The sequence below is a fragment of the Pelophylax lessonae genome (assembly GCF_965119305.1).
Source record: "Pelophylax lessonae genome assembly, chromosome: 1".
Classification (NCBI taxonomy): Eukaryota; Metazoa; Chordata; class Amphibia; order Anura; family Ranidae; genus Pelophylax; species Pelophylax lessonae.
This window is the reverse complement of record NC_138768.1, coordinates 522,911,179-522,934,621: the sequence shown is the minus strand read 5'-3', so window position 1 is coordinate 522,934,621 and position 23,443 is coordinate 522,911,179. Positions and strand designations below refer to the sequence as shown.

Below are 23,443 nucleotides of genomic sequence, written 5' to 3'. Positions count from 1 at the left end.
TTTTGCCTGGTGTGAGTCCAGGGGGTTTTCACCCCGCACGTACTCGGTTTCCCGTGTGCTGTCTTTCCTTCAGACGGGTGTCGATCAGCGTTTGGCGCTGGCTACGATAAAGGGTCAGGTGTCTGCGCTGGCCGTTCTGTTTCAACGTCCCGTGGCTTCCAACTCCTTGGTTGGCACTTTTATTCAGGGTGTGCGGCATCTGGTTCCTCCTAGGAGGGATCCTTTGCCCCCTTGGGACTTGAATCTAGTCCTGTCTGTGTTACAACGTGCTCCTTTTGAACAGATCAGGGAGCTCTCGTTGTCTATGTTGTCCAAAAAGGTCGCCTTTTTGGTGGCGATCACTTCGGCTCGCAGAGTGTCGGAACTGGCGGCTTTGTCCTGCAAGTCTCCGTACCTGGTTGTTCATTTGGATAAGGTGGTCTTGCGACCTAATCCTTCTTTTCTGCCAAAACGAGTTTCGGAATTCCATCTTAACGAGGATATTGTTTTGCCTTCGTTGTGCACGAAGCCTAAACATCCAAAGGAGGTGAGATTGCATTCTCTGGATGTTGTTCGGGCGATTAGGGTTTACCTTAAATCGACTGAGTCTTTTCGAAAGACGGACTCCTTGTTTGTTCTTCCAGAGGGTCCTCGGAAGGGCATGGCGGCTTCCGCCTCTACCATTGCCAAATGGATCAGGCAGACCATTGAACAGGCCTATGCCTTGCAGGGGAAGGTTCCCCCTGTGCCTGTGAAGGCGCACTCTACTAGATCTCTGAGTACGTCTTGGGCCTGTCGTCATGGGGCTTCTGTAGCCCAGGTGTGTAAGGCGGCGACTTGGTCGACCGTACACACTTTCACAAAATTCTACAAAGTAGATGTTCAGGCATCGGCGGATGCTTCCTTTGGCCGCAAGGTTCTTAGTGCGGCTGTTCCCTGGGGTTCCTTGTTGGGGACTCCTGGCTGTTGGGATAAGTTTTGTATCCCCTGGTTTTTTGTCTTTTCCTGGGTTGTTGCTCCTGTTGAGCACTTATTTTTGCTGTTGCCCAGCTGGTTTCCTTCCTTTGGTAAGGTTCCTTTCTTTGATGTGGAGACTGCGTTGCCTTTCGGCGCGGATGCGTTTCCCACCCCTCATGTTTGCACTGCTTTGGGACGTCCCCATATGTGACGAATATGAAGAGGCGGCGACTGTCGGAGGACGTAAGAGAAAACGGAATTTTTGTAAAATCTTACCTGTAAAATTCCTTTCTCTGAGTCCTCCGACAGTCGCCGCCCCCGCCCCTCTTTTGGGGTTTGAATGTATACTCTACTGCTATTCCACTAAAACTGAGATATGGTTGCAGGAAGTAGGAGGGTATTGACTGAGGGGACCACCCCTTGAGGGTGGGATATGTTAAAGCTTTATTGTTAACATATTCTGTTGCCTAGCTACTCCTTCGGAGCAAAGTCTAATACCCCATATGTGACGAATATGAAGAGGCGGCGACTGTCGGAGGACTCAGAGAAAGGAATTTTACAGGTAAGATTTTACAAAAATTCCGTTATGTCCTCAGGTCACGCCGGCCGCCATGTTTTTGGAGTCTTATGTCTCTTCTATGGGGGCGGCCATGTTTTGTGAGCCCAGCTTCCTCGTGGAGGGCTGGGAACGCCGGAAGGCGTACACAGGGGGCGGAGCCACGCCTTCTGCCCGGGAAAAAGCAAACGGCTCCTTCCAGTCTGTGTAAGACAGACGCTGGCTGCAGTTTGTTGGAAACTGCACTGAATCGGTTGGTGAGCCTTGGGGGTCCCTCTCTCTCTCTCTGGGATCGAGAAGCAGGTACTCTGAGGGGCGCTATTGCGCTAGGGGGAGACACACAAAAAAAAAAAAAAAAAAGTTTTTTTGTTTATTGCTGGCAAAAGTGTCCTGTATTAACATGGACCCTGCCACTCATGTATCTCCTCCGGATCCCCTCGAGGGGTCTGCGGGATCCTCCAGCACCCCATTGACAATTGAATCTTTGTCAGCCATTATGGAAACTTTTGTGTCCCGGGTGGAAGTGGCTTGTCAGGGACAGGGCGCAAGAAAGCGACCCCCGCCTAACCCCTTATTATCTGAAACCTCGGATTCAGACTCTGAGCCTATTTCTGCAGTTGCAGGTACTTCATCTGGTATTGGTGTCTCGGGTCCTGTCTCTTCAGACAGTGAGGAGGATGTTTCGGCATCTGCCATAGCCCGAGAGGAAGCGTTGGTAAACGCACTCATTGTATCTGTTCAAGAGACTTTAAGGTTACAGGGTATTCCATCAGAAATAGCTGAAACTGAGATCCCTTTTGGGACTAAAAAGCGCATCAAAGTGGCAAAGGTTTTTCCATTGCCCAAATGTTTTGGCAATCCAATCGATGAAGAATGGCGTCTGCCAAAACGCACTTTTAATATTTCCAAACGCATTGACAGGCGTTATCCGTTTGAGGAAACCCTTATTAAGAAATGGACAGAACCACCTGTGGTGGATTCACCAATTGCTAGATTGAATAAAGCCACGGTTATTCCTTTAGAACACGCTCCGTCTTTTAAAGATCCAGTGGATCGCAAGATAGAAGCTATGTCTCGCACCATGTTTTCCTTGATTGGATCAGCTTTCAGGCCAATAATTGCTATTGGTCTGGTTTCGCAGGCTGTAACTGAATGGACCAAGTGGTTACGCCGGGACTTAGAAGAAGTCCCTCAGGCGGTATCAGATTTGTTGGAACAAATGATACAGGGGTTACAGTTTGTATGTGATGCGGCGTTAGACGCCACTCCATTAATGGCGCGAGCATCAGTCTCAGCAGTGGTTCTCAGGCGTACACTGTGGCTAAAAGGTTGGATAGCCGACCAAGGTTCCAAAAAAGCATTGGCTAATATCCCCTTTTCAGGAGAACGTCTATTTGGAGCCAACTTAGATGAGATCATTAAGGATCTCACCGGTGGAAAAAGCACCTTTTTACCGCAAAATTTTAAAGGTAGAGGAACTCGTCAAAGACGAGGGCCTTCTTTTTCTGCTCACAAGAGGTTTTTTCGTCCAGCGGGTGAAAAAACTAAGTCCTCCAAGGTTCCCACAGGAGGCGTCAGGGGTCGTTGGTCGGGCAAGCAAAAGCCCGCCCCCTCCAGACCTGAAGATAAACCATCCAAAGCCTGAAGGTGCGCCCCCACCCATAACTGGGGTGGGGGGACGTCTTCGCCGGTTCCCGGATCCATGGCTTCCAGAATCCCGGACAAATGGGTTTGCGAAGTCATAAAGTCAGGGTACAAGATCGAGTTTCGATCTCTCCCACCGGCGCGATTCTTCCCTTCCAATATCCGACTATCTCCGGATCGTCTAGAAGATCTGCGGAGAGCAGTCACAGATCTACTACAACAAGGAGTGGTAGTCCACGTTCCTTGGACAGAACGGTTTCAAGGGTTTTATTCAAACCTGTTTACAATACCCAGGAAAGAGGGCAAAGTGCGTCCAATTCTGGACTTAAGAGCACTCAATTCTTTCGTCAACATAAGAAGATTCAGAATGGAGTCCATTCGCACGGTAGCAGCCTTCCTGCATCCAGGGGATGTCCTAGCGTCCATAGACATCAAGGACGCCTATCTTCACATTCCCATTTTCGCAGGACATCAGCGTTTTCTACGCTTTTCCGTAGAGGAGAACCACTATCAGTTTGTGGCGTTACCTTTCGGTCTCGCCACGGCTCCGCGGGTCTTCACAAAAGTGTTGGCCCCAATGTTGGCACTTCTGCGCCAAAGAGGTATATCGATTCTAGGTTACCTAGACGATCTTCTGCTTCATGCAGAGTCTCCTCAGACCTTGCTACAAAACATAGAAATTACTATGATTTCTTTACAGGAATTCGGGTGGCTGGTGAACCAGCAAAAGTCTTTTCTGGTTCCCACCCAGAGGCTCGAATATCTGGGTCTAATTCTAGACACAGTCAGGACAAGAGTGTTTCTTCCGGTAGGGAAACTTCGAAAGATTCAATCAGCAGTCCAGTTGTTACTGTCCAACAGCTGGTCTTCCCTTCGGACTTGCATGAGGGTTCTGGGGTTGATGGTGGCTTCATTCGAAGCAGTCCCATTTGCCCAGTCCCATACCCGAATTCTTCAGCAAGAGATTCTCCTCAGATGGAATCGGAATCCGGAATCCCTGGACAATCAGATACGATTGAGCAAACAGACCAGAGAGTCTCTGGTTTGGTGGCTTCGGTCTCCAATGCTCAGCCAGGGAAAGTCATTTCTGCCAATATATTGGACGATAGTGACCACGGATGCCAGTCTATCCGGATGGGGAGGAATTCTCGGTCAATTATCTGCCCAGGGACTTTGGTCCCCGGAAGAATCCAGATTACCGATAAATGTATTGGAACTGAGAGCGATCAGACTTTGTCTGATTCACTGGACCGAGCAGCTCCAGGGCAGCCCGGTTCGGATCCAGTCGGACAATGCCACGGCCGTGGCTTATGTCAATCACCAGGGGGGCACCAAGAGTGTCCGAGCGGCCAAAGAAGTGGCTTGCATTCTTCGCTGGGCGGAACGATTTGTTCCAGCAATCTCTGCGGTGTTCATTCCGGGGGTGGAGAATTGGCAGGCAGATTATCTCAGCCGTCAGACCCTGGATCAGGGGGAATGGTCCCTCCATCCAGACGTTTTCCACCAGTTGTGCCTACGGTGGGGCACCCCGGATGTGGATCTGTTGGCATCACGATTCAACAGGAAAGTTCAGAGATTCGTGGCTCGCTCCCGCGATCCTCTAGCAGAAACCGCAGACGCACTGATCGCCCCGTGGGGGCAATACCAGCTAATGTATGCCTTCCCTCCTCTCGCGTTACTGCCAAGACTTCTTCGCAGGGTAGAGGAGGAAGGAATCCCAGTAATCCTGGTAGCTCCGGACTGGCCTCGTCGAGCTTGGTACGCCGACATGGTCAGACTGGTGGCGGACGTCCCGTGGAGACTTCCTCTCAGAGAGGATCTACTGTCTCAGGGACCGATCTTCCATCCTGCTTTACGATCGCTGGCTTTAACGGCCTGGCTATTGAGACCCAGGTGCTGAAGGACAAAGGTTTGTCAGCTTCAGTTATTCCTACTCTAGTTGAAGCAAGGAAAGCGACTTCCAGAAAGATTTATCATCGCACATGGAAGTCCTACATTGCATGGTGTGAACCTTTGGGGTTCCGTCCTCGGTCTTATTCGATTAGTCGAATATTGGCTTTTCTGCAACAAGGGGTTGAGCAGAAACTGGCCTTGAGTACTATCAAGGGTCAGGTCTCAGCATTAGCCATCTTCTTTCAGAAGCCTTTGGCTACTCATTCCTTGGTGCGGAATTTCATCCAGGGGGTGCTACATCTGGCTCCGCCAGTGCACGCGCCGTTACCCCCCTGGGATCTTAATTTAGTGTTGTCGGTTCTTCAGAAACCTCCCTTTGAAGATATTAGGGAGATTCCTCTACCCACGTTGTCCCAGAAGGTGGCCTTCTTGGTGGCTATTACTTCTGCACGCAGGGTGTCAGAACTGGCCGCATTATCTTGTCGTTCACCATATCTGGTGGTTCATAGAGATAAGGTGGTTCTTCGTCCGAATCCATCCTTCCTACCAAAAGTAGTTTCAGAATTTCATCTGAATGAAGAAATTGTATTACCTTCCCTGTGTCCTAAGCCCAGTCATCCTCGGGAATTTGCTTTGCACTCCTTGGATGTGGTCCGGGCGATCAGGGTATACTTGAAAACGACAGACTCGTTTCGCAAGACGGATTCACTTTTTGTGATCCCAGATGGACCCAAAAAGGGGTTGCCTGCATCTGCCGCGACCATTTCCAGATGGATCAGACAGACGGTAGTGCAGGCTTATTCTATTAAGGGTCGGAAGCCCCCGTTCCCTGTTAAGGCGCACTCCACTCGGGCACTTAGTGCGTCATGGGCCTTTCGCCATCAGGCGTCAGTGGTCCAGGTGTGCAAGGCGGCTACCTGGTCGTCAGTGCATACCTTCTCTAAACATTATAAAGTTGATGTAATGGCATCGTCTGATGCCTCATTTGGCCGCAAGGTTTTGCAGGCCGCAATTTGAGGAGACCAGTGGTCTACCTCGAGGGTTTTTTCCGTTGGAAAATTTTTCTTTAGTCTCATTCTTTGTTTATAATGAGCCTTTAAAACTTCTAGTTTGGCACCGGTTGGGCCTACTAGATTGGATTTGATTTTGTCAATCCCACCCCTCATTTGTGGCACTGCTTCTGGATGTCCCAGCTCTTGAGAATCAAGAAGACTACGTCTGTCAATGAGCGATAGAGAAAAATGGATTTTTGTAAGAACTTACCGTAAAATCCTTTTCTCTTAAGCTCATTGACAGACGTAGTACCCGCCCCTCTATCATTGAGTTGGGTTGGGTTAATTTCTCTGTACTGCTTTAAACAGAACTGATTCCCTGTAGCAGAGAGAGGGAGGATATACCCTCAGGGACTGCCCCCTAGGGTGGAGCCAGAACGTTTTGTCATTCTGCCTAGTCCTACTCCTGCGGAGACAACATAACCCAGCTCTTGAGAATCAAGAAGACTACGTCTGTCAATGAGCTTAAGAGAAAAGGATTTTACGGTAAGTTCTTACAAAAATCCATTTTTTTTTTTTCTTTCTATTTTTATTGTTCTCACAGGGAATTTAAATATCCCCTATGATAGCAATTAGTAGTGAGAGGTACTGTTTTAAAAAAAGGACTCTGCCCTTAAAGCATCTGAGCAAACCAAGATTGATGTGATAAGATTCTTTCCCAATCTCCCAATGGCGCTGTTTATATCTCACGAAACGGAAGTCATGAAATGCTCGTAGTTTCCGGTATTTTAAGCCATAGAGATGATTGGAGCCATTCTGGTCTCCAATCAGCTCTATGGTCAGCTGATGGAACCACCGGCTGCGGTCTCGGGTTACCCAGTGGGACAGGAGAGCCAGAGAAAACCGTGGGGTGTGGGGGGGGGGTGGGGGGTCCCCTCCCACTGCTTGTAAAAGCAGTCTATCTGCTAGGATTGCTTTCACATGAAAGCTGACCGCTGGCTGAAATAATACCAGAAAGTGTGTGGTATGCCCACCGTAAGACCTCCCAGCATCCACCCACATCTAATGATGGGCCTTCATGCAATGCAATGTTCTTTTATTTTTTTTTCATTCGGCCCATGGGCTGAACGACAAAAAAAGAACATGGCAGATTCCTCCTCTGGATGAAGAAATCTCTGCCAAGGAAAGTGTTAAATATATGGCGAAGCATAGGGGAGATTCACCCCATCCCCTATACTTTTCCATACATGCTCTTCTTCTTCTTTCTCTGTGGTGGTGAAATCACCTCCTACAGCGCTGCAATCATTGATTTACGTATATGCTGAGAGCAAACGCTGTTGCTGTCAGAATAAACTAATCAGTGCTGCAGCTGATGGGCATACCTGCAAAGCAAATAATGGTTAACGATGAAACACAGTAGCAATAAAACATTACAAAATAATAGTATACAGTGCAGTAAAACAGTAGAATGGTGGTATCTGCAAAGAAAACTATAGTTAACAATGAAAAAAAAGTAACAAGAAAACATTACAGTATAACCGTATATTATAAAGTACAGTAAAAGTAGAGTAAGAACAGAAAATTAACTCAATAAAACGACAACTATTTTTTAATTTTTTTTTTTTTTTTGTAACTGTAAAAAAACGGTTTCAAGCTAGGGTCTCAAATACGAAACACATCTTTGGAGACCCTGTGTAAAAGTGTGCCCTAGACTGTGCCGTGTTGTACTCTATACTAATACTCTGCTAGTGTGTGGTAGCGACGGAATCTGTTCCTAATGCAGTGACCAGGTTGGCCAGGACAAGAGGGACATAAATAGCGGGTGTCACGCCTATAGCCGCGTTTTCTACAGACACGACCTCTTCTTTGGGTAGGGATAACAGGAAGGACAGCCAGAAAATGCCTCATGTAGCCGGCTAAATGCATCTGGATTGTGAATTTGGGCCACAGCACCTTCTGGATACAGAAAAGCTGTGATCTCTTCCTGGAATTTTAGGAAGGATCCACTTCTTTAGGAAGGATCCACTTCTTCTTTATGGTTTGTATAGCACATAAGCGTTCAGCAGAGCTAATTGGAATAAGTTTACAGACACAGAGTCCTGGCCTTATGGGCAATTAAGTACGGCGCCATCATTTGGTCGCTGAAATCTACCCCTCCCATGTTAAGGTTGTATTGATGGAGAGTGTGAAGAGTCTAAAGCAGTATGGGTGGAAATGTACATGGGTGTGCGTAATACAAAGATTATCATTGGAGTTTGTTATAGGCTCTCCCAGTATTGAGGCGGAGACTCAGCTCCTTGCACAGATAGAAAGGGCTGGGACAGTGATAATAATGGGGGAGTTAACAACCCAGACATTGACTGACTGGTGTAATGGCACTGCTGGAACAGTTAAAGGGCAAACATTTTTAAACCTATTGCAAGACAATTTTTATAATCTGGAGTGGGTGACTGGGGACAAAGAGAAGGCAAATTTATTAAATACTTACTTTAGCTCTGTGTATACAAAGCATGGGGGAGCGCATGACCATAATGAGCATGGTATTGACACCGCCCCAAATGAACCACAATGGCTCAAAAGTGATATGGTCCAGAAATATTTAGACAGAATAAAGGTGGATAAAGCACCTGGATCAGATGGCATCCAACCACGGATCCTAAAAGAATTGAGCTCTGTCATTTCAAAGCCTTTGTTTCTAATTTTTAGGGACTCGTTAAGGACTGGCATAGTACCACTGAATTGGCGTGGGACCAATATTTAAAAATGGATCAAAGTCTTCGCCAAGTAACTATAGACCTGTTAGTTTAACTTCTATAGTCAGGAAGATACTGGAAAGACCACATAGTTCCTGCTGGAAAAAAAAAAATTTTAGGCAACAGCATGGATTCATGAAAGACAGAAGTTTTAATACCTGATTTGAGGAGGTAATTAAAACCATGGATAGAGGGGTGGCTGTGGATGTAGTATGCTTAAATTTTGAAAAAGCGTTTGACACAGTTCCCCACACACGGCTAATGTGTAAGGTAAAGTCTACAGGCTTGGAAAGAGAAGTTTGTAAATGTATAGAAAATTGGCTAAAAGATAGAATTCAGAGAGTAGTGGTTAATGATGCTTAATCTGAATGATCTAAGGTTATCAGTGGTCTACCCCGAGGTTAAGTGTTGGGACCCTTACTTTTTAATATCTTTTGATATAAGGTTTGGGATTAAAGGTACCATTTCAGTCTTTGCAGATGACACCAAGCTTTGTAGTTGATTGTATTCCTTACAGGATGTCTCCAACTTACAAGCCAAACTCCATGCACTGTTTCATTGGGCAACTATGTGGCAAATGATGTTGATAAATGTAAAGTTATGCACTTGGGGGCTAAGAATATGCATGCATCATACATACTAGGGGGAGTAGAACTGGGGGAATCCATAGCCGAGAAGGATCTGGGTGTTCTGGTAGATCATAAGCCTAATAGCATGCAATGACAAGCTGCGCCTTCCAAAGCAAGCAAAGTCCTTTCTTGTGTTAACAGAGGTATGGACCCCAGAGGGAGATATATAAATTTGCCCCTGTACAAATCTTTAGTAAGACCTCATCTGCAATATGCAGTTCAGTTTTGGGCACCAGTTCTCAAAAAGGATATCGAGGAACTGGAGAAAGTGCAGAGAAGGGCAACCAAAACTGATGAGGCATGGAGGAGCTTGGCTATGAGAAGTTTTGAGGAGCTGCATTTATTCTCTCTCTTGAAAAAAGTTGGTTAAGGGGGGATATGATCAACACGTGTAAATACATAAGGGGTCCATATAGTGAACTTGGTGTGGAGATATTCAATTTAAGGTCCTCAAAGAGGACAAGGGAGCACTCTTTACGTCTAGAGGAAAATATTTTGTCTCCAAAAACGGAAAGGTTTCTTCACAGTAAGAGCTGTGAAAATCTGGAATAGACTCCCTCCAGAGGTGGTTCTGGCTAGCTCACTAGATTGCTTTAAAAAAAAGCCTGGATTCTTTCCTAGGTGTAAATATAACTTGGTACTAATCTTTATAGGTAAAGTTGATCCAGGGAATATCTGGTTGCCTCTCGGCGGATCAGGAAGGATTTTTTTTTTCCCCTTTCTGTAGCAAATTGGATCATGCTTTGCTGGGGTCTTTCGCCTTCCTCTGGATCAACTGCAGGTAAAGGATTGCGTATATGGGATTGTATGGTTGAGTTCTCTTTACTGTTTTTTGTTTATTGGTTGAGCCCGATGGACGTCTTCCTTTTTATTTATTTTTTTTTCAACCTGACTATGTATTCGTGGACACCGAGTGGCTTCTCAACAGCAGTCACCGTTGCAATTTGGATTTTCGTATCTGCGTGAAAGGAGGACGGAATGAAAACATTCCATGTGTCCCTCCACGTCACTGCAAGCAATTTATTACACTTAAAGCAGGCTCTCACCCCCTGTTTAAGACGGGAATCTATAAACCATTGTGGGAAGCCCCTGCGATTAGATCCTTCAGTGCCACATCTGCCAATTCCAAAATCGAAAAGGTGACTATAAAGGGGCACGCTTATGTAATAATTGTCCATGTATAAATGGTACCCCTTTCCAATAATTGTCCATGTATAAATGGTACCCCTTTCCAAATAAGGGTGACACCAAGTCCCAAACAACCTTGCCACTGCTCCCCATGTCGTCTGGGCAGTTTGGGGGCTCCATATTGCTATCTCTTCCCTGGTAAATCCAGAAACTACATGCATAGCCTGTTGCCCTGTCACAGAGCTTGTACATCTCGACCCCATATCTGGCATGCTTGCTGGGGAGAAACTGTTTGAAAGCAAGGCGGCCAGAAAATTTAATCGGGGACTCATCAACCCTGACAGCTTGTCGGGGCATATGCAAGGCTGCAAACTTCTGGTTGATGTTATTTTCGAGTGGCCGAATTTTGTGGTGCCGATCATTTCCAGGGTCACCCCCCCCCCCCCCCCCCCCGAGGACGACTTGAGTTCATTGTCACTGAAGTGCATGAACCGCAAGATTTGTTCAGGTCTAGTCCTGGCCATGGCAGCAGAGAACACCTGCATATAATGAATTGGTCAGTGGACCAATAGGACCGCAACTCGCTCTGTTAGTAATGCCCATGAGGATGAATAGGCCCAGAAAGGTTTTAAATTCAGAAACGGTGATATGTTTCCATGCAAACTCTCTGGCAAGGGTCAAATTTGGATTTGCGGCAATGAATTGATCGGCATATAAATTGCTTTAGTCCCCAATAGATCTGTACAGATCTTCCATGGAAAACCGCTCCTAAAAACCAAGGGGAGTAAAATTTGGCTGCTTCCCGGTTGACCAGTAAATGGGGGAAGTACGGGCGCTGCAGAAATGGTGGGCTCCCAATCATCAGGATTTGCAAGCGCATCAGGAAGGACACTATGGGCTCTACGGGCTTGTCTTAGAATTATTGGTGGCTGCGGGACACTACTTGTGCTAGCCACTGCACCAGCTTGAACTGCACTTATGGGACTCGCCACGTCACCAAGTGTTACTGCAGTGCTGGTTTGGCTATGACCAGGATGTACTAGGCCACTGGTGCTTGCCAGTTCACCAGAAGGTTGAGCCGCACTAGTACCGACACTCTGCTGCATACAAGAACCTTGCGCTTGTTGCACCTCAGCAACTGAAGAACGGGGTCTGGTATGCCTAACCTTAGCAGGGACCACTACTCCGTCATCAGAGCTATCTGTCAGGGTGCTGCTGGTCTCTACAGGTTCAAATACTGAGCCTGATTCTGACAGTGAGGATTGCCCATTGCTCTCATCTGTCATGCTCAGGATCTTGTGGGCCTCTTCACTAGTGTACCTCTGTTTGGACATTTTGGCCAATAAATTTATAGGTACCTAGTGACTCACAGGTAAAAAAAAGCAGATATGGATATACTCCTTACAGAATCAGACTGGTCTGAATTCAGTGATACATATGGTACTTCAGTGATATCCTCTAGAGATCGCATTATACAACTTAAAATTTTCCACCATTCAAATCTCACTCCTGCTAGACTTTTTAAGATGGGAATATCTCAGTCGGACAAGTGTGTTAGGGGTTGCGATCTGGATGCTGACTTTCTCCACTGCTTCTGGATGTGTCCTTTAGTCCAGGAGTTCTGGAGAGATATAAATACTCCATATCATCTGCACTGGGCCTGCCAAACATTATGAACCCTAAAAACTGTCTGCTGGGTATCTTTGGGGATCTGGCCATCCCTTCTAGTCCTAAGAGATTGATCCATATTCTTTACTTTTATGCAAAGTCCCTACTATTTTCATGGAAGGAATTGATCTCTTTAAGAATCTCTGTGGTTAAAACTGGTCAATGACTCCCTTCCGCTATATAAGCTTACCTTTTGAGAAGAGGAAAAGAAAACATTTCACAAAATATGGGATCGGTAGATTGCCTGTCCTCTGACCCTTACTCCTGAATTGCAACTAATATAAAAATTTTTGACAAATGGCATACTTGCTTATGGTGAAACTGTAGGCGAAGTTGTGTACTTTAAATGTAATCACTGTCTTTAAACTGCACATAGGATAACCTTGCAGGGGAGAGGAGCGGAGAGCCAAATTGTTGATGGGGTTAGTTTTTGAGTGGTGTTTGTACATTGCACGCTGCATTATGCTAGTGTGTAATTGGTTTTATAAAATGAAAAAACATATCTTTAAAAAAAAAAAAAGTACCTGGTTGTCAAGGACTGTTTGAACTGCTACCAAGGGCCATATCAGGCCTCACTATTCGAACGCTGCAGTTTTGTGTGCTGTGTATCCGAAGTGACAGTGATCTGATACTGCATTTTTAAAGGGGCTGGGCAGAGGGGCTAAACGCAGGCTCTGGCAGGTGTCGGGCCGATCTTGCTAATGCTGCCTATTAGGGACACTAGTATAGTTCTGATCTGATCAAAGAGATTGATCTGTTCAGACACTATACTTGTAATGGAGGTGTTTAGTGTGTGTCACTGGCAATCAAAGGGTTAAAATGTATTACTAAATATGTGGCGGGCAACCTGACGCTAACCTGGATTAACGCTAACGATTGTTAAGGCTAACTAACGTCACCTGTGACACTAATGCAGTGATCAGAAAAAAGCTCTGTACACTATAATAGGGACGCTGTGGGTGATCAGGGAGTTAAATCTTCGGTTTAGGCTACCTGCCATATATCCCCTATCTGGGACTACCTCTAACAACCACTAGCTGAAGTCACAAGTGACACTAATACAGTGATCAGTAAATTATCCAAGACAAGAAGAGAGAAGACCGGACGCCGATCTAAGTGTAGCAATAAAACATTTATTAACAATAGAAGGAGTACTACTCAAAGGAGTACGATAAAAACAGGCATCTCAATAGAGTGGTGGGTGTGCAGAGTTCGTCCAGGGGGTCCTCCCGAGGTCCTGTCGGAGCTGGTGCTGCGGGGGATAAGCTGCAGTCTCCTGGTGCGGGACGAGCTGATCGCTCTGTGGTGGTCTGGCAGCGTGAGTCCGTAGGATGGAGGGCCGTGATGTCACTTCCTGGTCGACTCTGTGTGCTCAAACGGCGACGCGTTGCGGAGCATGCGCTCCTTCTTCAGGCCGTCTATTGAGATGCCTGTTTTTATCGTACTCCTGTGAGTAGTACTCCTTCTATTGTTAATAAATGTTTTATTGCTACACTTAGATCGGCGCCCGGTCTTCTCTCTTCTTGTCTTGGATCATACAGGGTTACTTCACCCTTCACTGGAGGCAGCCATCGAAGTGTATAGCAAGCCACACCGGACTTTGTGTACCGAAGCCCACCTTGCCATATTTTGCTCTATGCATAGATACTGCACGCAGTTCTGACCATCTGATTGCGCCAATCTCTCCTCTCCTCCTTGCATCAGTAAATTATCTGTACACTGTGACAGGGAGTGAAATGGTTCACTGGGGGGGGGGGGGGTAATCAGGGGGTTAAATGTGTGCCTATGTGTACTAGTGTCAGTGTAGTGCTTATGTGTACTTATGCTAGATGTTCCCTCTTCTCACGCTGGAACTGATAAGGGCTCCAGGAGAGAAGACAGGACGACCTGCAGTTGGTCAGAACCGAGGCACAGGACGACCTGCATTTGGTCAGAACCGATCACCAGGTCCAGGACAAAAATCATTGGCCTGGACCTGATGACTGATCGGTTCTGAATGGAATCAGAACATCGCAGGGTCGGCGTGCGGGACCGACTTGGTTACGTCGGTTCACGCAGTCGAGCCACCTTACTGAGTAAATCTGCGGCGGGTGGTTGGCAACAGGTTAAGCAAAGAACTCTGTTCTCTAACACAGGCTGTACACTGCAGCCTGTGTTTTTAGGAATGAGCCATAAGTTGAAGGTTTTGGTGTGGAGTATGTGAGTATAGTAACAGCAGTGTCACATTTCCACTCTAAAAAGGCCCAATAGTGTTGGAATGTGCAGAAAAGGGTAAGAACCTCCTGAGAATTTTATCAGGTGGAGCTCCTCTCCTGTTGACCATTCTCTTTGGGATAGACCATAAGAGTAAGTCAATTTCCCTGCCTCTCCCACACAGTGATGATGCAGATGTTGGTAAACTCTTTACAAAGTTTTAAGACTCCATACCTTTCTGTCCAAAATAGCAGCTGGAGTTGGTGTTTCCTTGCTAACCCAAATGATCACATGCTGTCAAGTGTAATCCAATATAGTAATCCATAATTGTTTTAAAACCACTAGGTGGTGCTATGTGTTTAAATTCAGTACACAGAACCCCTGATAAAATGCTTGATGAATAAAATTAGTTCAACATGTACTGACAAACATTAAAGAGGAAGTAAAGCCTGTAAAAAAAAAACTAGCACATAATGTGACACTTACCTGCAAATGAAGCCGGCTTCATCCCCGCCGGAGGCTGCATCCATCTTCGCCTGTTTTCCTTCCGGGTCTGGCAGTTTCAAAGTACGCTACTGGCCGCATCCGTGTGATGTCACGCATGTGCGGGATCCGCCGGTCACCGCACAGGACTAGAAACAGCACAGGCGGCCATTCCTTCAGAGCGCATGCACCAATGACGTCGTCAGCTGCATGCAATGTAAATAATAATATCTCCTAACCGGTCCAAGCTTAGGAGATATTTACAGTACCTATAGGTAAGCCTTGTTGCACCACACGGGGGTATACATCCTCTTATATTGTACTGCATATACTACTGCTGAAGATTGGGGTGCTGATAACGAGACTTTTATTACAGGTAGTTCCTTCTCATCAACTAGAAATTCCTGCAGATACACCTGCACTTAGATATGCTAGAGTCCTTATAGTAACCTGTTCCCAACTGCCCGCCGCAGTTTTAAATGTGCCTGAGGTGGTGTAAGTGTAGTGGTTGGTGTACTCACGGTTAGATGCTCTCCCCTCACGGGCACAGGAAATGCTGCTGTCTCCCCTCGTAGAGCCATTTTCGGTTCCAGCTTGAGGAGACAGCATGTAACCGGGAGTACACCAAGCACTACACTTACACCACCTCAGGCACGTTTAACCCCCTGATAACCCCCCCCCCCCCCCCCTTAACCCTTTTACTCCGTCACAGTGCACACTATATACAGTATTTAGCTGTTTTGCTGATTGCTGTAATAGTATGACTTTGTTTAGCGTTAGTGACAGTTTCTGTCCCAAATAGGTTTAGGGTATCCGCAAACCCCCCAAAAAAAGATTTAACCCCTTCATCGCCCTGTCAGTGTCACTTTTTATAGTGTACATATCTTTTTTTCTGATCACTATATTAGTGTCACAGGTGACATCAGTTAGCATTATTGCTAGTTGGCGTCAATCTAGGACAGCGTCAGATCCCCGCCGCATATTTAGAATTTTTTTTAACCCTTTGATTGCCAGTGACACAAATACACACACCAAACACTATTACTAGTCTAGTGTCTGAACGGATCAATATCTTTGGTCTGATCAGAACTATACTAGCGTCCCCCATAGTTTAGGGTTCCCAAAACGCAGCGTTGTCAGGATCAACCGTGACACCTGCCAGCACCTACGTTTACCCCATCCGACCAGCCCACCCCACCCAAGCAAGTGCAGTAATCAATAGATTGTCACTTCCAAAACACAACACACAAAACCGCAGTGTTAGCAGAGTCAGCCTGATCGCGGCTAGCACTATTAGTTTTTTTTTTTTTTTTTGTAGCGATTCAAACAATCCTCGACAACCAGGTGCTTTTTTACCTGTGAGTCACACTAGGTACCTGTAAATTTATTGGCCAAAATGTCCAAACAGAGTTACACTAGTGAAGAGGCCTACAGGATACTGACCATGACAGATGAGAGCGATGGGAAAGCCTCCCTGCCAGAATCAGGGTCAGTATATGAACCTGTAGACGACAGCGGCAATGAGATAGGCAGACAGATGGCTCTGACGACGGAGTGGTCCCTACAAAGGTCAGGCGTACCCGACCCCGTTTTTCTGTTGCTTAGGTGCAACAATCGCAGGGTTCTTGTATGAAGCAGAGTGTGTCGGTACTAGTGCTGCTCAACCTTCTGATGAACTGGCAAGCACCAGCGGTCTAGTACATCCTGGTCATAGTGAAACCAGCACTCCAGTATCACTTGGTGACGCAGCTAGGAATATTTTAACTGCTGACTTTTAAATAGTAGAATTTACCTGTCCAGGGAGCCCGCAATGTCAGCACCAAAAGCCGATTTACGTATTGGCTCTCAGGTGCCGCTGCCATCCAGAGTAAGGGAACCCGGCAGTGAAGCCTTCCGGCTGCGCTTTGTAATTGGCCCAGCGGCGGAGGAAAAAGGAGGGGGCCGAACTTCCGAGGGACAGCGCCGCAGCGCTGTCTCCCAGGAAGTGGGCAAGTGTACCTGTCAAAAACAGGTACCCATCCCACCCCTCCCCGAAAGGTGCCAAATGGGGCATCGGAGGGGGGGGCGGGGGAGCAGATCAGCGGAGTTCCACTTTTGAGTGGAACTCCACTTTGTTTTCTGGTCCCCTTGCTTTCAAGCAGTTTATCCCCAGCAAGCATGGTAGATACGGGGTCAAGATGTATAAGCTCTGTGACAGGGCCACAGGCTATACATGTAGTTTCTGTGTTTATGAGGGCAAAGGTAGCACTGTGGAGCCCCCCAACTACCCAGACTACATAGGGAGCAGCGGCAAGGTTGTTTGGGACTTGGTGTCACCCTTATTCGGAAAGGGGTACCATTTATACATGGCCAACTTTTACACAAGTGTGCCAATTTTTAGTCACCTACTTGAATTTCAAATTGGCGCATATGGCACCGTGCGACCTAATCGCCGGGGCTTCCCCCAAAGGCTTTTAGATACCTGACTTAGACAGGGGGAGAGAGCCTGCTTGAAAACAGCTTGCAGTGAAGTGGGAGGGATACACGGAATGCTTTAGTTCTGTCCTCCATTCACGCAGACACGACCTTACAAATTCCAACAGTGACTGGTGGTGTTGAGAAGCACCTCTGCGTCCACGAATACAACCTTAACATGGGAGGGGTGGACTTCAACGTCCAGATGGCGCCGTACTTAATTGCCCATACGTAAGACCAGACACTGGTACAAAAAAGTGTCTGTTTTATTTCAATTGGCTCTGCTGAACGCTCTGTGCTATACAAAGCATCAGGACGAAGTGGATCCTTCCTACAATTCCAGGAAGAGATCATCAGAGCCCTTCTGTATCCAGGAGGAGCTGTGGTCCAATTTCCCATACTGCCTCTCGTGCAGTGAGCCGGCTGCATGAGAGGCATTTTCCGTATGTCCTCCCAAGTACCCCTACCCATTAGCACCCCAAAGAAGATGTTTCTGTAGGAAACGCGGATTTAGGCGTGACACCCGTACTTTTTATCCCTCCTGTCCTGGCCAACCTGGTCTCTGTATCGGGGACTGTTTCCTCGCTACCACGCACTAGTGGAATATTAGTATAGGGCACGGCACAGTCTAGGGCACACTTAAACAGGGTCTCGAAAGATGTTCGATGACGATCGCTTTTTGAGAGACCCTAACCTGGTACATTTTAAAGTTATGGGAACAAAAAAAATCGTGAAAAAAAAAGTTACAAAAATAAAATAAAAAAGCCAAAAACAGTTGTCGTTTTATTGAGTTAATTCTCTGTTACTACTCTACTCTTCTACTTCTACTTTTACTGTACTTTAAAATATAGTGTTATACTGTAATGTTTTATTGTTACTGTTTTTCATTGTTAACCATTTTTTACTTTTCAGATACCAACATTCTGTGCTATTATAATGTAATGTTTTATTTTTATTGTTAACTAGGGATGCACCGAAATGAAAATTTTGGGCCGAAACCGAAAATGCAGGATGCCATTGGCCGAAAACCGAAACCGAAAATGACTTTTTCCCCCAAAAAAATTTAAAATAGAACAGGGGCTTACGCCAAAAAACAGGCAGCGACGTACACCTGTCGCTGCCACCCTGTCACAGTATATGTACTGTGATGGGTTGGCAAGAAGGTAATTTAATTACCAATGGTATTTGTATTATGCAGCATGAGGGGGTTAATGTATTGTCACTGCTGCATTAGTGACCGACCAGTGGCAGTTAATTAACCCCTTTGTGCTGCATTAGTGCAACCAGTATCAGTGTTAATTAACACTGGTTGCACTGATACTGGTTGCACTAATGCAGCACAAAGGGGTTAATTAACTGCCACTGGTCGGTCACTAATGCAGCAGTGACAATACATTAACCCCCTCATGCTGCATAATTGATACAAATACCAATGGTAAGCTACCTCAGCTATCACCCCCCCCTCCTCCTCCCTCCTCCCCTCCTCAGCCTCAGCGTCCCTCTCCTACTCACTCCTCCAGTCACTGTGTCCATTATTCAAAAGTCCCGCCTCTGGCCGGCCGCCCTCCTCCCGGTGATGTCACTACTACTACGATCTGTACATGAATGAACTGACACACCGGGCGGGCGAGCGGCCGCTAATAGCTGTCAGTATGTGAGCTTCACTTCTCTTCAATTCCCTGACAGTCCGGGCGGGAGGTAGGGGCGAGCGGCCGCTAATACATAGTACTATGTGATCCTTCCCTGTCAGCTCAGCGGGACTGTGACTGTGTGTGAATGAGATCTGATCTGACCTGACACCGGCCGGGCGGGGGGAGCGGCTGCTATTAGCTGTAACTATGTGAGCCTTTCACTTCCTTGTCAGGCATGTATCTCCGCTGACAAGGAAGTGAAGCTCACATAGTTACAGCTATTAGCGGCCGCTCCCCCTGCCCCCCCCCCCCGTCCGGGGTCAGATCAGATCTCATTCACACATAGTCACAGTCCCGCTGAGCTGACAGGAAGGATCACACAGTTCTATCTATTAGCGGCCGCTCGCCCCGCCCTCCCGCCTGGTATGTCCATTCATTAATGCAGAGATCATAGTAGTAGGGACGTCATTGAGAGGCAGGCGGCCGGCCAGAGGCGGGACTTTTAAAATCTGCCCTGCGCTGCGCCCTCCTCCTTCCTCACGGCGGTCATATTAATTTCGGCACTGTTAACCCATTATCGGCCGAAATGAGAGGCTCATTTTCGGCCGATAATTTCGGTGGCCGAAATTTCGGTGCATCCCTATTGTTAACCATTGTTTGCCTTGCAGGTATGCCCATCACCTGCCACACTGATTTATATATTCTGACAGCAATAGCGTTTGCTCTCAGCATATATATATATATATATATATATATATATATATATATATATATATATATATATATATATATATATATATATATATATATATATATATATATATATATATATATATATATATATATATATATATATATGGAAATCTATCATGGCAGTGCTGTAGGAGGTGATTGCACCGCAAAAAAAAAGTCTCACATGTGGTATCCCTGTACTCAGGAGAAGCAGCAGAATGTATTTTGGGGTGTAATTGCATATATACCCATGGCATGCGTGAGCAATATATTATTTCAATGACCACTTTGTGTAAAAAAAAAAAAAAAAAAAAAACTTTTTTTTTTTTTTTGTTATTTTTCAAACACCTGTGACAAAAAAATTAAATATTCAATGGGCTCAACATGCCCCTCAGGAAAGTCCTTAGGATGCCTACTTTCCAAAAAGGGGTAATTTGGGGGTTTTTGTACTGCCCTGCCATTTTAGCACTTCAAGAAATGAGATAGGCAGTCAGAAAGTAAAAGCTGCGCAAACCAATAAAAATACGCTTATTGAGATTTTTTTTGTCAGACCTGTAGCTAAATACATTTTGACCTAAATGTATGACAAAGTTGAGTATATTGGATATTATTTATAAGAAAAGGTAGAAAATGTCATTTTTCTTTTCCTCAATTTTCGATTTTTTTATTAATATCGCAAAAAATAAAAAGCGCAGATGTGATCAAATACCACCAAAAGAAAGCTCCGTTTGTGGGGGGGGGGGGGGGCGTAAGTTTTGTTTGGGTACAGCATTGCATGACCGCGCAATTGTCACTTAAAATCACGCAGTGCCAAATTGAAAAAAATGGCCTGGTCAGTCATTAAGGGGGGCGAATCCTTTCGGTCTAGAAGTGGTTAACTTTTAATAAAGAGCATAATTTTGACTGTAAACACTGTTGAAATGTATTTTCTTGGTTCTAAGTGCCAGCTTACATTCAGGAAATGCTTAATTTTTCATTTTATGTTTCAGTTTCCTTCACAGTAATGTGCTACAATGTACTTTGTGATAAATATGCTACTCGGCAGCTCTATGGCTACTGCCCTTCTTGGGCATTAAACTGGGAGTATCGGAAGAAAGGGATCATGGAAGAGATAGTCAGCTGTGATGCAGATATCATCAGTCTTCAGGTAAATGGACTTGGTGTAGCCGACTTCCCTATACACACAGCCCGAATGTCTGTTGGTTTTTATTGAACCTGAGGATGCAGGCCAACATTCGGCCCATGTGTACGATCCTTTTAGGAAACGCTTGGACAAATAGGGAAGCCTTTTTTAGCAGGCACCTCATCAGCAATAAAAAAGTTTTTTTGTTTTCTTTTTATTACTGCACATTAATCTGATATGCTGAAATTGACCTATTTGAAATTCTATTTCAGTCAACGCACTGTTGCCACTTGATTAAAGGGCTGGGCAGGCCATCTCCATTTTACAGCCATTTTCTTAAATTGGATTAATGTGCATTTTAGGACATAGGTTATGTCTACTGTTTGCAAACATATCTGTATGCCTGTGGTGTACTAAAATTGGGTAAAACAGAATACAACTATCAGTTTGTAAACCTATTTTAGGGCAGCAACATTTTAAAAGAAAAAACTAAAGTGCAACTAGTTCTGTTGCAAAAAAAATTGTAACTGCCAGATAAACTGTGAAAAATACTAGGCAAGGATGTATGCCACCATGTTCCTTTTTCTCAGAGTTGGTGGTTTTTGTATCCAATATCCACATGAGCAGTTTCAAGGTTGAAGTAGGAGCATTTAAGTATAAGAACCTTATAGTGTATCTCTCTGAAAGTGAAATTCCTGTTGCCCAGGAAGCCTTGATTTGGCTTTAAGCTCTGTGCAGACATCTTGAAAAAGCAGACGATCAATGGATACAGCACGTGGCAGTCTGCTTTCATCAAATAACTGCCATCTAATCTAGTAAAATCGTGCATATCATGTATTTTAGTTTTGTCAGTGAATTTTTTTAAAGGATTACTATTGGGGATAATTGGCAAGCTGTTGCCAAACAGACTTGGTAATCTGGGCACAGCAATGGAAGACCTTCAACAAAGCAAACAAATTTTAAAAATGCAGTACAGTGGAGAATAGTCCCTCTTTATAATGTGACGTTGAGGGTTACCTAGGGGGAAAAAAAGTGAACCTGTTCATGCTTGGGAGATGTCTTTTTAAACTGAATGTGGTATTACAAAATGGTTAGATTTTCAGTCACTTACACCGTATTTTGGAAACCTATTTTGGATGTGTAAATAATTTAAATTTTGGCTTCACCTGAAATACAGCTGCAGCAGCCCAGTCAGGTTCATATTTGGGGGGATTTTGGCTGCGACACCCGTGTGTGTGTGTGTGTGTGTGTGTGTGTATGCATGTTGTGATATATATTCTCTTTCGTTCATTGACGGATACAGCTCCAGAATCTTGACAATTGGGTTATGCTGCCCCCTACAGGAGTAGGACACTAGGCAGGAAACCAGCTTTATAAACTTTAGTGTGACCAGCGCTATTGAGTATCTATGTGTAACCGTCAGGTATAAGCTGCCACCAACCTACCCCTGGAAATCCAGGGGTCAAATAGATGAAAAGTGTTGTTGGTATATGGCGCTACCTGCTCTGAAAAAATGAATGTACTTGCGTGCTTTGCAGTGTGTGGGAGAGTTTTGGCTACGCTTGATAGTTTACCATACTCAATAATTCATAAACTCAATAAAAATATACACATATTCCTAATGTATTCCAACAGTGTATAATTTAGATATAAAGTGCAGTGTAAACCAAAATACGGTGCAAATAATGCCTTCATAAAGTGCTAGGTGTCAGTGCAACAAAAAGGATCTCTAACAGTGCTCGGTTGTGTCTTGCAGGCTTTATTAATTAAATGTGCTTAGTAGTGTAGATAGTACATTGTACTATCAATAATAATGTGAAATCCTCTATCCAGAGGTTCTATAAGTGCTCAAAATTAATAGTTGTACACATGGGTGTGAGAAAAAAATATATAAATACAAATAATGTGAAAGTTATTAGTGACGAGATTACTCCCAGTGCTCTATGCCCAACCGTGAGTACCAGTTACTGCCGGCGTGGAATGACCGGTTTCGGTGAGGGTGCTGGTAGTGCCTATACCCGTGACACCCCACTAGGTACTGCACTCACCCTTCCGAATTCCCCTTTTGACAGGGGTGCTGGCTATGAGTGTTGTCTTGGGCTTCCCTGGTGTCCGTGGCAGGATCGGCTGTTAGTCCCTTCCCTGGAGGTCCGTAGGGTCTGGTGGGCTCAGAACAAACAGGGGATCCCCCATGGTGTAGTATGCAGGGTAAAAGTTCAACAAAAAAGCAGTAAACTCACAGTTGGATACACGCTATTCAGCAGGGAAACGCAGGGACACTTCCACGGTCCGCGCTCCCCTAACCGGAAATGCTGTTGACGATGTAAGCTCCGCTCTACGCGTTTCGTCACAAAGACGTCATCTGGCGCGGCCTAGCACTTTATAAAGGCAATATTTGCACGGTATTTTGGTTTACGCAGCACGGTGCACTTTATATCTAATTTACGCACTGTTGGAATACAAGAGGAAAAGGCTTTACCACGCCTATGGGGCAGTCCCAGGGGGTATACTCCCACTTCCTGCCATAGTATGGTAAGTAGTGTTTCTCCCCCCCCCCCCCCCTCTTCCCCTTGCGGGTTTTGGGGTGGATGTGGGCCCCTGCCTGGGACGGGGGGTCCCCAGGTTCCC

At 45.6% G+C, this 23,443-nt stretch overlaps 1 protein-coding gene across 1 annotated transcript in view; it reads left to right on the top strand.

Moving 5' to 3' along the window:
• CNOT6L (CCR4-NOT transcription complex subunit 6 like) overlaps positions 1–23,443 on the top strand; it is a 153,415-nt gene that overhangs the window by 80,476 nt on the left and 49,496 nt on the right. The window contains exon 9 of the mRNA XM_082275492.1: positions 20,682–20,839. Coding sequence (XP_082131618.1) covers positions 20,682–20,839 — 158 coding nt within the window. The remainder of the gene's footprint in view (positions 1–20,681; positions 20,840–23,443) is intronic.